Source organism: Perognathus longimembris, chromosome 8 (assembly GCF_023159225.1).
Source record: "Perognathus longimembris pacificus isolate PPM17 chromosome 8, ASM2315922v1, whole genome shotgun sequence".
Classification (NCBI taxonomy): domain Eukaryota; kingdom Metazoa; phylum Chordata; class Mammalia; order Rodentia; family Heteromyidae; genus Perognathus; species Perognathus longimembris.
Genome location: NC_063168.1, coordinates 77,407,132 through 77,421,182, shown reverse-complemented (window position 1 = coordinate 77,421,182; position 14,051 = coordinate 77,407,132). Strand labels below are relative to the sequence as shown.

The 14,051-nt window shown below is 44.2% G+C and overlaps 1 protein-coding gene across 1 annotated transcript in view; it reads left to right on the top strand.

Annotated features, from left to right (window-relative positions):
* The window catches only part of Sntg2 (syntrophin gamma 2), a 152,909-nt gene that overhangs the window by 123,501 nt on the left and 15,357 nt on the right, over positions 1 to 14,051 (top strand). Inside the window, exons 13-14 of the mRNA XM_048352189.1 lie at positions 4,290 to 4,361; positions 8,109 to 8,315. Of these exons, the coding sequence (XP_048208146.1) occupies positions 4,290 to 4,361; positions 8,109 to 8,315 (279 nt within the window). The remainder of the gene's footprint in view (positions 1 to 4,289; positions 4,362 to 8,108; positions 8,316 to 14,051) is intronic.

The window sequence follows — 14,051 nt, the reverse complement described above, 5'->3', positions numbered from 1 at the left end:
AGTGCTAGACAGAGTTGGACAGAGAGCAGGTAGGTACTCAGAATACACTGTGACACAGTGCAACTTCGAGCCCAGCCTCCTTCCGCTCTTACCTCTGACTCTGCAGACCTCATTCCGCCTCTTATGAATGACAGACAAATAAAGAAAATGCACCCAGAGCAATAGAATTCAGAAGACAGTACCCTCTAAACATGTTAATCTGTATTCTATAAGGACTAAACTCTGAAACACATTTCCAGTGTTCATCACAAAGGCAAAGCTTACAAAAATGATAAATCCACATGTTCTAAGCAGTCATTGAAGTCATTAAGTTCTAAGCAGCCATTAAAATTTTATTTCTGAAAACAAAATAACATGGAGAAGTGCTGACATTACAAACTACATTTCCTTGAAAAGATGTACTTGCGATTATGTATAATACATAGTTTAGCACCATGTCAGCTATTAAGGGAGGATGGCTCTGATTAATGTGTTCAGCCATTTGTTTCTTTGTAATTTTTAGATTTTCCCAAAATAAGTTCCAATATCCTAATGGGAAAATGTAATGTGATGCAAACTATTTATATTCTAATCATAGAAACAGCTTTGAGCCCCACCATGAGGCAGTGCTATGAAACTACACATGTGGGAACTCACTGTAGGAAAGGAGGGGGCAGTAGGCACTGGTGGTGAGGGGGCAGCGGGCACTGGTGAAGAGGGGGCAGTGGGCACTGGCTGTGGGGGAGCAGTGGGCACTGGTGGGGAGGGGGCAGTGGGCACTGGCCGTGGGGGGGGGCAGCGGGTACTGGCCGTGAGCTCAGGAAGTGTTCCTTTAGGACACTCCGCACCTCAGCCTTTGGTAAAGGTGTGGGGGCTTTTGTCATTTTAGTTCTGAAATTCTTGTGGAGACCCCTCCAGTTAATTCTAGAACCATCGTTAGGCCCTGAGTGAGATGCTGGTTCCAGAAACAGCCTTCGCATTGTCATTCAGCTTTCTACTGAGGGAGCCTTTCCTTGTTTGCATTGTTTAAACTTTGTAGCAAGAAGTTGACTTGGCAGTCCAGAATCACATGGTAAATATCACATGGCTTATGGTAAATACCACATGGTTTATGGTAATAGCATGTGACATGGTAGATACCATGTGACACATGGTAAATATCCCATACTCTGTGGTAAACATCGCATGATACATGGTAGGTGTCAGGTGCAGTCCTCCCACCACTGACCCACCCTCGCAGAAATGTTCTGTATAGTGTTGGAATGTCGGAGCTCATCTTAGCATTTTCTTTGCAGCAATTGTTGCCAGCACTGTGCTTCAGGGTCCTGGTGGAGCCAGCACTCCCACCGTTCTCTTGACACTGACACAAAAAGGAATTTAAGGGCAAGTCCAACTAGGAGAGAAGCATGTGGAAGTTTTATTTTGCAAAGCTTAAAAATGGGCAGCACAGCTCATGCCAGTAGGCCAGAAGTCTCATTTATAAGACTGGAGTCCCTCTGGCCTGTGCCTTGTTGCTATGCCAGCCCTCTGACTATATGGCATATAAAATGGATGATGAATTCCCGAGCCCCAGGGGCTGAGTCTCTGAACAACAGAGACAATGCAGAGGCTCTGCCAGCAACTTCAGTTTAGGGCAAAAAGGTCCATCTTTCTAGGTATTCATAGTCTTTTAGTAAGGTCTCCTTTTATTTTTATTTTGGAAAATTAAGCCAATTTCCTAACTGCAAGCATCAGGCATCTATAAAAGAGAACAAAATCATTTCTCCAACATGTCTGATTATGAAGCACTTTATTTTATTTTTTATTTGTGATCAGCTAGGACATTTCTTTTTTAAATTATCCTTAAGAAGTTGTACAAAGGAGTTGCCATTTACAAAGCAATTTATCAATACAAAGCGTCTTGGTCAGTGTCACCCCTGTCATCATTCTCATCCATCCCTTCCCTACCCACCCCTTCCCTCATTCTTCTTCATTGTGTAGGGTATATATTGGACTTGTGACAACATTCTTCCTGCCTCCCCTTGGCCCACCCAACCCCTTTCAAATACCCATTCCTGATGTTTTATTTTGCTGAATTTTGATTTTGCCTTTCTATGGAGTAACACTAGTTAGCTTCTTGAATCTACTATATTTAAGGTAGTACATTTGTATATACTTGCATACCACCCATCATATTTACTTATAAGTTTAAAAGTTAGATCTAGCATCATATAAGGGAAAGCATACATCCTTTGTCTCTCTGGGCCTGACTTACATCACTTAACATAAAAATACTTCCAGGTCTTTCCATTTATTTATGGATGGCACTATGTCGCTCTTTCCAATGGATGAGTAAAAATTCAATGTGTATATATGACACATTTTCTTTTATTGATTCATTCATTGAGGAGCATTTGGGCTGATTTCATTCCTATGCTATGGTTGGTAGTGCCGCAGAGAATATGGTAGTATGGGCTGGTTTGTGGTCTTTTGGATAAATGACCAGAGGTGAAATTGCTGGGTCTTAGGGTAATTCTACATTTAATTTTTTGAGGAACCTCCACATTGCTTTCTAGAGTAGTTGAACAATCTCACAATCTTACCAACCATGTAGTAGAATTCCCTTTTAGCTACATCCTCACCTGCATTTGTTATTGTTTGTTTTCTTGTTTATGGACATTCTACATGGTGTAAGATAGACTCTTGCTATTGATTTGCATTTCCTTTATGCCAGAGCTGTTTAGCATTTCTTCATGTATCTCTTGGCCATTTTACTTCTTCTGAGGAGACTCTCTCTTTAGCTCATTCGTCAATTTATTAATGGACTAGTAGGTTTTTTGAGGGTTTAATTTTTTTAAGTGCTCTGTATATTCTGGTTATTAGGCCATTGTCTGATATGTTGCTGAAAAAAAATCTTCTTCCATCCTGTGGGCTGTCTACTTGGCTTATTGGGCTATGTCCTCTGCTGTGCAGAAACTTATTAGTTTGATACAGTCCCATTTATCATGTCTTAAGGTCTCCTTTTAGTCCAAGGATGAGTTTTACCTGATATTTTTCTTGGGATAGTTACTCAAGATGTGCTCACCTGGATCTCTGAGCACAAGGTTAAAATTTAGCTAACTACTGTAGCCTGATGTGAGTGAAAAATTACAGGTAATTTATTAATGCATTGCTTATTCTTAGCTCCTGGATCCAAGCTCATTTTGATTTTTCTTTATATCCTCTATTTTATTTTCTTTAACTTTTTATGTCTGGGTTAGCCTGTGTCAGAATGATGATGAGGAAGCTACCAATTGACAAACACATGGTATAGCTTGATTTAAAGACATGATGTGGTAAACTTGATTAATAATACTGGTTGAAAAGAAAGTGTAAGATTGAGAGTAAAATCTAAAGTTATTACACTGTTGAATACTGTACATATTTCTCCATGAAATATTTCAGCTCAGAGGTCATACATGTGAATGTGAATTGTAAAACATAAAGTGTCATTTAAAATTAGTTTTTCGTCATTATTGTGATTAATTGCAATAAGTCAGGATTAATTATGAATTACTAAGTATAAGTAATTATTATTAATCAATCCAATTGATTTTGGATCTTTAATCCAAATAATTAGTTAATAAGTATTTCACTCATTTCTTTTTTTTTTTTTTTTTTTTTGGCCAGTCCTGGGCCTTGAACTCAGGGCCTGAGCACTGTCCCTGGCTTCTTCCCACTCAAGGCTAGCACTCTGCCACTTGAGCCACAGCGCCGCTTCTGGCCGTTTTCTGTATATGTGGTGCTGGGGAATCGAACCTAGGGCCTCGTGTATCCGAGGCAGGCACTCTTGCCACTAGGCTATATCCCCAGCCCCGCACTCATTTCTTAAACAGAATTGAGCAGTAAATTTAGTCCTAAACGGCCAAAGACTGCCACCCAGCATTTTCTCTCCATTGTCACAACTGGCACATACACTCAATCCATTTCACAGACAAGCTTATCTTAAATTCTTAACCTAAAATTGGTCCTTAACCTCTAATTGGTCTTTAACCTAAAGAGAATCTAAATGAATTCTATAATTATACCTGACTTTGTAAAAGGTTCTGACATTACCTGCTTTTGTCTCAATGATGTTCCCAGTGCACTCATACTGCACGCCAACAGTACATACAGTGGCACCCATTGTGCAGAGTTCAGTGCAACCTGATGATTGTGGCCACTTAGCATTCATCATGGTGGTATCGTGGCATCATGGTATTCCACAATGGTGTCACCTTGTGTAAAACATTTATGCTCTCAGGCAGGAGTTCCCTGCCTCCCTCTACCTGTCTGTTTTGTGTTTCTTGCAGGTGAGCACACTGGACTGGGCACGAGCAGAAAGAGTCTATAGCCTCTGTGAGGTGCTGTTCAAAGTGCACAAGGTGGGCATCCTGGACACTGAGATGGCTGGGGGTTACAGAGTGGGAGGGCTTAGCCACTGTAGCCAGTTGACATAGTGAAATAATAGGAGCCTTTTTCTTCATCCATCCTGCAATCCTAGCCAACAAAGCTGTTGTGCTAGTGTTCATTGAGGTAGGTGCATGTGTGTATGTGTTACAGAGGCAGGTGTATGTGGATTGTGTGTCACAGGTGCATGTATATGTGTGTCACTGAGGCAGGTGGATTGTATGTGCATGTGCGTGTCACTGAGACCACTGAGACAGGTGGATGAGTGTGCATCACTGAGGCAGGTGTATGAGTGAGTGTCACTGAGGCAGGTGGATGAGTATGTGTCACTGAGACCACTGAGACAGGTAGATGAGTGTGCATCACTGAGACAGGTGGATGAGTGTGCATCACTGAGGCAGGTGTATGAGTGAGTGTCACTGAGGCAGGTGGATGAGTATGTGTCACTGAGACCACTGAGACAGGTAGATGAGTGTGCATCACTGAGACAGGTGGATGAGTGTGTGTCACTGAGGCAGATGGATGAGTATGTGTCACTGAGACCACTGAGACAGGTAGATGAGTGTGCATCACTGAGACAGGTGGATGAGTGTGCATCACTGAGGCAGATGGATGAGTGTGTGTCACTGAGGCAGGTGGATAATGATATGTCACTGAGACCACTGAGACAGGTAGATGAGTGTGCATCACTGAGACAGGTGGATGAGTGTGTGTCACTGAGGCAGGTGGATGAGTATGTGTCACTGAGACCACTGAGTCAGGTAGATGAGTGTGCATCACTGAGACAGGTGGATGAGTGTGCATCACTGAGGCAGATGGATGAGTGTGTGTCACTGAGGCAGGTGGGTGAGTGTGTCACTGAGGCCAGTGGTTTGTATGTGCATGTGCGTGTCACTGAGACCACTGAGACAGGTGGATGAGTGTGCATCACTGACGCAGGTGTATGAGTGTGTGTCACTGAGGCAGGTGGGTGAGTGTGTCACTGAGACAGGTGGATGAATGTGTCACTGAGGCAGGTGGATGTGTGTTACTGATGCAGGTGGTTTGTATGGATGTGTGTACAGGTATATTTTTGAAGGACTTGTGTTTTAGTGCTTCCAATTGCTGTGGCATCTTTTGGGAACTTTTGATTTTGGTGCTGTTATTGGTATTTTTATTGTGGCTGCTACTACTGTTGAAGATGTTTTCAAAGAGCAAGTACAAATCTGCTTTGAACACTTTCCTGTTTAGCCTTGACTGGATTGGCAAAGGTAATTGTCAACAAAATTTGACCCCTGTCAGAGGGAAGGAACTCAACGTGCAATAAGGGGGAAAGTTTTACACGTGGTGGTTGAGAACTTTCAGGACAACTTGTTCTGCAGTGGCAGAGCAGATTCCCCCCTGCCAGGATCTCCTAACAGGAGCTTCATCCTGTGTGTTTCATTGTGTGTCAAGGGCTCTTAGTAGGAGAACTGCCAAGATTTTCCAGGACAGCTAAAGCCCTCCCCAGTGCATCCTGGGCACAGACTGGTGATCTGAGAATAAGCATCAGTTCTATCTCACCCAAGTGGGTCAGCACAGCCCTATGAAGACCGTGTGATCCTTGTAGAAAAAGATAGTTGAACTACTATGAACTGAGGTGTATGTGCCACATGATTTCCCTGCCAAGCTGTCATTTGCAGCCATACGGCCTTTGACTTTGGCTTCTTTTCATCTTTTGAGTTGAGCCTTAGAAAGAAGTAAATTGCTCAGGCAACAGGTAACAAAGAAGGGTCTCAACTTTTATCTGTCTAACATACATGCATATATTTGTGTGTATATGATTCTCCAACTATAACCAATGATAAGAAAGAAAATAATTCACCACTCAGTGTACATTGCCCAAATAAACACCTTCTGATAGTGCTTTCCTCACTATCTATCTTTAATATTTGATGCTCAACAGAGTCAAAACTTTCTGCAATGTGAGGCCAATGACTAATATGTTATTCTTAGTTTATAACAGATAATCCTGTTATTGAACAGTTTCAAGGAATCATTTTCTGGTGTGAAGGATCTCAGGGGCTCTAAAGTTAAGACTGACTCAGGGTTAGAAAAACACACACATGCACTTGTTTCCACATTCATGCACTCACACCAGAAAGAAGTAAGTGTCTGGATGATTCACAAGATTAAGAGTGCGGCTCACTAGGCCACAGCAGCAGAAGTCATGCATGGAGCCTTGGGGAGCCACCTTCCAGGGGTTCAGCACCACTGCTCAGGGCGTCTGTGTATTCCCTGGACATAGTGGCATGCATTTCAGGGGTCACATTTACACCAGAGCTTTGCTTTTGAGGCATATGTAAACATATTTCAAATGAAGACACTTATTGGCCACCTTCTGGGTTGACACAGATATGGAGAAAATCCTTTGAGCCTAAGCATGAATGAGTGTGTCTGAAGTGGATGGCACAGTGAATCAGAATACCTCACAGTGCCAGTATTTAGTCCCAGCAGGTAGTAGGCGAACACCTTTCTGTCACTTCCCATCAGGCTGAGTATTTGTGAATGAGTGATGGAGTGAGTGGGCTGAAGTTGGAAATAGAAAGAGAGACAGAAAGGCAGGGAACAGAAAGAAACTTGAAGATAGATAGAAGATAGATAGATAGATAGATAGATAGATAGATAGATAGATAGATAGATAGATAGATATAGGCAAAAGACACACCAGGAGAGAGAGAAGAAAACCTCACTTGGACACTGACATTATGTAAATGTCACCTACTGCCACACTGCTGGCCTGACACTGATGAACCCTGAGAGCACCCAGGGCCCCTGTGGCTTAGCTTATGATAAGAAAATCTGAAGCTGGGAAAGAAGTGTATGTAAAGACTCAGGAAGAAGAGAACACAGCTCCATGCTCCTCAGTTGTGATGACTCGGAGGAAATGTGGTGAGAACATGGGCTCCATGCTGCCTGGTATGAAGACCCAGGGAGGAAATGTGGTGAGAACACAGTTCCCTGCTCCATGGGTATGAAGACTCAGGGAGGAAGCACAGTGAGAACATGGGCTCCATGGCTCCCATGGTCAGATGTGGTAGCACAGCCAAGATAAATCTTTGGTCCCTAGCAATGCAGTAGGCACTATACAGATATTTCTTCACTTTAGGAAGTATTTCCAAAATGTTTATGCTTTTTGTTCAGAATCTTATGCTGTCATAAGTAGACCTAGGAGGCCACGGAAAATTTAGTGCTCTGGGACAGACTGGTCACTAGGAGGACGTGGGATCACACACACTGAGCACTAGGAGGACGCGGGATCACACACAGCACTAGGAGGACGCGGAATCTTCAGTGCTCTGGGTCATGCTCAGCATTTCCTCTTTTGCAAGAAACTGGGCCAGGCCTTCTTGGGACTTGGCAGAGGTGAAATGCTTCAATGAGCATTGTTTCCAGTGTAGATGAGTTTATGCTAATTGTAAGCACAAAAACCTTTCCTTTGTCTTTAAGATTAAACATAGAAATCAAGTAGTTTTTTTTTTAACCATAATCAGAGATGAGGCATTTATTTATAGTATCTGTCTGTGAGCCCATCTACACCATCTAAAACCTGCCTCTAAAAGTGTAACCAGATGATCTCTATCAGGCCAACTACATGCTTCCCCCTGCAACTTCCAGGACCCTGGCTAAATAGTGGGTGTGATTCCTCAGACTAGAATCTACTTTCCAACTCTAACCCATTTTCAATCCATGCTGTTTTTCAGTTCTGGCTTACAGATGACTACTGGTTACAGGCAAACTTATATCTGGGTCTCCAAGACTTTGACTTCGAAGACCAGAGGCCATACTGCTTCAGTGTTCTCGCTGGCCACGGCAAGAGCCATGTCTTTAGCGTGGAGTTGGGTTGTGAGCTCGCCATGTGGGAGAGGTCATTCCAAAGAGCAACTTTCATGGAAGTTCAGAGAACCGGGGTGAGTGGAGAGCTCATATGTGTCTCATGGTACACTCACTAAGAAACATAGCCACTGGGCACATGCAACCTGATATTCAGAAAAACACACTGAGAAGTGAGCATTACTCAACTGAGTCCACATACTAGAAAGGCCTTCCCCATTTAGCAGTGCTCAGTACATAGCAGAAGCTGTTATAGGAGAGGTAACAGACAGTGTCTATGGACACACTTGTACACACACATACACACACACACACACACACACACACACACACACACACAACACCGACACATGTTTAACATGAGGAAAGGGACTAAGTCTCATTTGGGGGTTCTACAGTTGCTAGAAAAGGTGAAACTTGACTGTGTTGCAGGAGACAGGGCACCCAGCTTACAAATGAGTAGAATGTGGCTTGGAGTTACCTGGGCATGCAATATTTTAAGGCACTTAATAGCCCTTCTCAAACTTAATGGCCCACAAGGGAATATGAAACATCTCATGTGCTGAATTGCATCTCCCCTCTTAATGCCAGCAAATAAATCATCCACAAATTTAAAATGTATATCAACTGAGTGGACAAAAAGAATGTGTTATATTCCTTGTTATCATAAATATGGCACCCTTTTGTGGGAGCGCATTTCTGGAAAGAAGAGTGACAGAAAATAAATTAAGCAATGTACCACAGAAGAGATTTGCCTTTTCACAAGTTACAGATTTAGTCCTGTCTGAGCGTAGATAAGTCTGAGAGGGTAAACTTGCCGAATAAAGGCAGCTTTTCATACAGAGGGAGATAATGTGGAAAGATTCTAGGTTATTTACTTGTCACTCAGGTTTCCAGCATGTACAACCACTGTGCTGGGACAAGGCTCAGAGCACCACTGCTGCAATTCCATGCGCATGAAATCTGCTAGCCCACAATGTCCATGGTAACTGAGAGGAAGCACTCCTCCCTGGTGGTCGTCCCTGAAGTCTTCCCATGGGTTCGGTGTCATTCACAGGTTGCTCACTGCAACCCTGTATCTGAGGTACCAGGTTGCTGCACCAGGAATAACACTGGAAGGAAAGTCAGCCTAGCTTCCCCTGCCAAGAGACTGACCCGAATGATGTGTGATATGTGTGACCATGTAGAAATTGCCAGTTCAAAAGCTCAAGACACTGGAAGACAACCTGAGGGATGCTTCTTGGTGTAAGGGAGTTTCTGGGTAACTCCTGTTCAGAGCGGAACAGCATTCATTCTGATTTCAACATAGTACTTCCATGTGGAGACAGGCCCCTAGTGAGAGCCTTTCCTGTTGAGCAACAGCCAGGAGCCAGGCTTCTCCACTCCTCACCGCCCATGACCTGCCTCAGTGGAAGGTGACTTGCACCTGTGGAAGGTTGCACAGATTTACAAGTCATGAAAACTCTTCTAAAGGCATAGTTTCTCCAGGGGCAGGAGAGGTCATGCCATGAGGCATGGTTCTTCTGGAATGAGTGTGGGAGCCAAAAGTGCTGGCCTCGGAGGCAGTTTTACTCCAGCCTGTGCCTGCTCGACAGTGCTCTGCCACTTGACCCATGACCTCTTCCATTTTGATGTAGTTATTTTTCTGATATGAGAAATGAGAGCATTTATTCCCAGGCTGTACTGGACCATGATCTCCCTATTTAAGTTTCCCACAAAGCTGGGGTAACAGGTGTAAACCACCACTCCCAGCTTTTTAATTGGTTGGCATGGAGTCTCACCAAGCCCTGTTTTTGCCTGGGCTGCCTTGAACCATTGTCTGCCCAGTCTCTGCTTCTAGACTAGCTGGTTACAGGCAGGAGCAATACCATCCACCTCCCCTCTGGTCTCCTCTACATAAAGTATTGATGGATACATTTACTAGGTCCCAGGCCCATCCATCCAAGGTCCCCATGGTGCCACGTGGGTTCCCAAGGGGAGAAGCAGCAAGAGGCTCTAAGCTGAGCAGTCAGTATGGGGGTTGGGGCAGGACAAAGTTAGCAATAGAATATACTTGATTAGAACTAAATGAGGACAGTATAAATAGCACAGTCTTTACAGAGAGCATTGGAAATTCTCATCTGAAGGCCAAGGTCACGGTGAAGAAAAGCACATTTTCTTACTACAGCAAGATGTCCTGAGCTGAGCCCAGGACTCCAGGCTCAGATATTCATGCAGTGACAAACGACTTTTGTGAAATGTCCATGTAAAAAGAATAGCAGGTATCTTGTGTGGTCTTATGGTTGCCTCAATGATAGCAAAGACAACCATGGCAGAGGTCTGGCTGTGAGACCCAGGCTACTAGCCCTGGGGCCACCATGAGGTTTTATTGTAAGCCCTTAACACAGCTCCTGACCTATGGGAGCCCTAAGTTTTGGATGTCCCATTATAACTTACATGCATAGGGATGGTTTATGCATCCACTGTTTCTCACTTTCATTGTTAGCGAATGTAATTTCTATAGGTTCATTCCACAGTGCTGTCAGCTTCAGACCAAAGACAGCATTGGCCCCTGGGAGTTTCTTCACCACAGGATATAGGTAGGAGCTGTCCTCATAAGCCCCAACATGTGCCCCCTTCACCTGGGGATGCATGTCTTCAGGATCACACAGGGAAAGGTGAGGTCTAGTTTGATGGCACAGCTCTGGCTGCTCCATGTTGACCTACACATTCCAGTGCAGTCCGTGGTGGTCTCATATCCAGAGTGGCCTCATATCCATGGTGGTCTCCAGTCCATGGTGGTCTCTCTCCAGTCTGTGGTAGTCTCCAGTCCTTGGTGGTCTCACATCCGTGGTGGCCTGTCTCCAGTCCATGGTGGTCTCTAGTCCATGGTGGTCTCATGTCTGTAGTAGTCTCACGTCGAGGATGCTCTCACATCTATGGTGGTCTCCAGTCTTTAGTGGTCTCACATCCATGGTGGTCTCATGTCTGTGGTGGCCTCTCTCCAGTCCCTGGTGGTCTCATGTCTGTGGTGGTCTCCATCCCACTCTCATATCCATGGTGGTCTCCAGTCCTTAGTGGTCTCACATCTATGGTGGTCTCATGTCTGTGGTGTTGTTCTCTAGTCCATCGTGCTCCCACATTCGTGGTGGTCTCTGGTCCCTGGTGGTCTCAGGTCTGTGGTGGTCTCAGGTCCGTGGTTATTTCACATTGGTGTGGTCTCTCTCCAGTCCATAGTGGTCTCTGCTCTCCTGGTGTCCACACTGCTCCCTAGTACCTGCCTAGGTGAATGAGTAAGACTGCATTATTGTTTCATTAGCCCCTGTATTTCTTTCCACCCTTCATTTAAGCACCACTGTGTTCTATGATACTTGAAGAGGTTGATCTTTGTGGCTTCATTTATTTAATGGTATCAGAGAGGGAATTTATTGAAAGATATTTGAAAATGAACTTGAATGTGCTTATACTTTTATCACAGCCTGATTTAGCCCACAACCCACTGTCCTACAAAAACTATTTTAATCTTAATTATCTTGATTTTTCTGCCACCAGAGCACATTTAATTTTTCTAGAGAAATGCTCAGAGTCTAAGTGGAGGATACTTAAAGGAATTCTAAAGCAGAGCTTCTATAAGGTGAACAGTGCTGGAACCACAGTGGTTCTCAACAATCTCCACTCAAGCCTATTTCTCTATGACATATTGTTTCCTTGAACAACACCTTTGGTCCTCCACAGCCCTGGCCAGTGAGTGTGGCTGAGTGTGGACAGGGCTCCAGTGGGCCTGCACTGCCTCCAGGCACAGCCCCTCCTGAGGACAGGGCCCTCCCTGACCCCGGCTGCCACACCCAAGCATGGCAGGCACCTCAGAGGCCCTTGCTGCAGCTGCTGGGTGGGACTCGTGCTCTGGAGATGAAGCGATCTGTGGCCTCCTCAGTCCTTGGGGACAGAGGGAAGGACCGATGGATGTAGCTGCACCAGCTCCCATCATTCAGAGAGACCTACATGAACAGCTGGGGTGGGTGTGGCTCCTCATGCCCTGTGCCCAGCCCACACCTGTGCAGCTCTGCTGTTGACTTTCCTTGGTGGCTACTGGCAGAGAGGAAAGTTCTGGAACTGTGCTCCAAGTCAAGAACTAAACAGGTCTGTAGTCTTTCAGAGCCCTGAAGCCCCTCACAGAAAACTTAACTTGGATTTTCAATAGCAGTGATTCACTTTACTAATGTATTCAGTTAATGTATTAAATAGTGGCCACAGACACTACCAAGAAGGTGGAGAGGATGCCCTTTCCATCTTCCTCTAAACACAACCAGACTCTGGCTGGTTACAGTGAGAGAAGGAAGCAGGCCAGCTGGCCCAGAGTGTGGAACAAAAGGAAGCACAAAGATGATCCCTGAGCACTATTATTTGTGGATGGTTCTCAGAGGAAAGCAGAGGCCAGCTTCTGCTTGGCCTTTGCTAATGTGAGCATGACAAGTTCATTCTGAGGTGCTAGTCTTGGAGTGCACAGCTCTCCTGTCTTGTGTTCTGAGGTGCTGGCCTGGGATGGGCTCAGAGTAACCTAGGGGCAGACATAGTTGTCACTGAGTGGTGGCCAGGCCACCTCCACTGTGCTTCTGTCACTGTCCTGTAGGAACAGGAAACCCAGGGCACACAGTAGAGGACAAGACAGTCTGGCCACTCCCCCTCCTCCTCTGCTGAAGGGATGTCTGGAAAAGGTGGTTACAGGAAAAGATATGAGTTGATCAAGAGTCTCATAATACAAAAATACTCAGATTTCTAGAGAAAATCACATAACTAATCAAGAACCAGTAAGATGTTAAACCAAAAGACAAGGACAATCCAGGGTGTCAACACTGAAATAGACTAGAAATGTTAGATTAAGATTTTTCAAAGTAGCTATAATTTTTTAAGTTGCTTCAAGAGGCTAGTGTGAATACACTGGAACAAATGGGGGGGGGAAGCATAAGCAGAAAAACCTAATACCACTGCAAAGAAATAGTTATTAAAAAATTTAAAGTTTAGACATAAGAACTGTCATGATGAAATTAAATGCTTAGCCAGTGAGTTTGATGACAGAATGAAGGAAGAGGAAAAAAGCAGAGCGGGAAGTCTGTATAGACAAAGTCACTGTGCATGCACAACATAAGGGACCCTGACGGCAGGAAAGGTGAATTCAGACAGCAAAGGTCAAGTGTCTGTCACTGGAGGCCCAGAAGAGGGGAAAGCAGGAAGAGCAAAAAACACTCAAAGAAATGTCAGCCATTTCCAAACTTTCCAACTGACATAAATGTGCCTTTTTTAGAAACCCATCCAACTCCAATCAGAATACATCCACACCAAAACTTACCATAACTAAATTTCTGAAGTCCAAGGAAAGATAAAATCTTGAAAATAGACAGGGAAAAAAATACATGTTCTACAAAGGAAAATCAATTCAAATTACAAGAGAGACTTCTCATCAGAAACCATGTAAGGCAGAAGGAGCTGTTCTATTACTTGTGCATTGAAAGGAGAGTCATTACACAGAATCTTGTGCATTCAGTAATTTGAATGTATTTCAGGAATGAAAAATACCTTTCAAGCATTTTGTGATGGGGAATTAAAATACTGTGCCTTTGGCCATCCTATTTAGAAGAATGGTTAAAGAAGGTTCTCTAGCAGAAAGCATTTGGCTAAAAAGTTCCTGGAGTTCTCAGGAAAGAACAAGGTAGATAAAGAGACTGTTTTTGTCCTATTGAGTTTTCTAAATTGTACATTTTCTCGTGTGTGTGTGTGTTTGTGTGTGTGTGTGAGAGAGAGAGACAGACACAGAGAGAGACAGAGAGAGAGAGAGA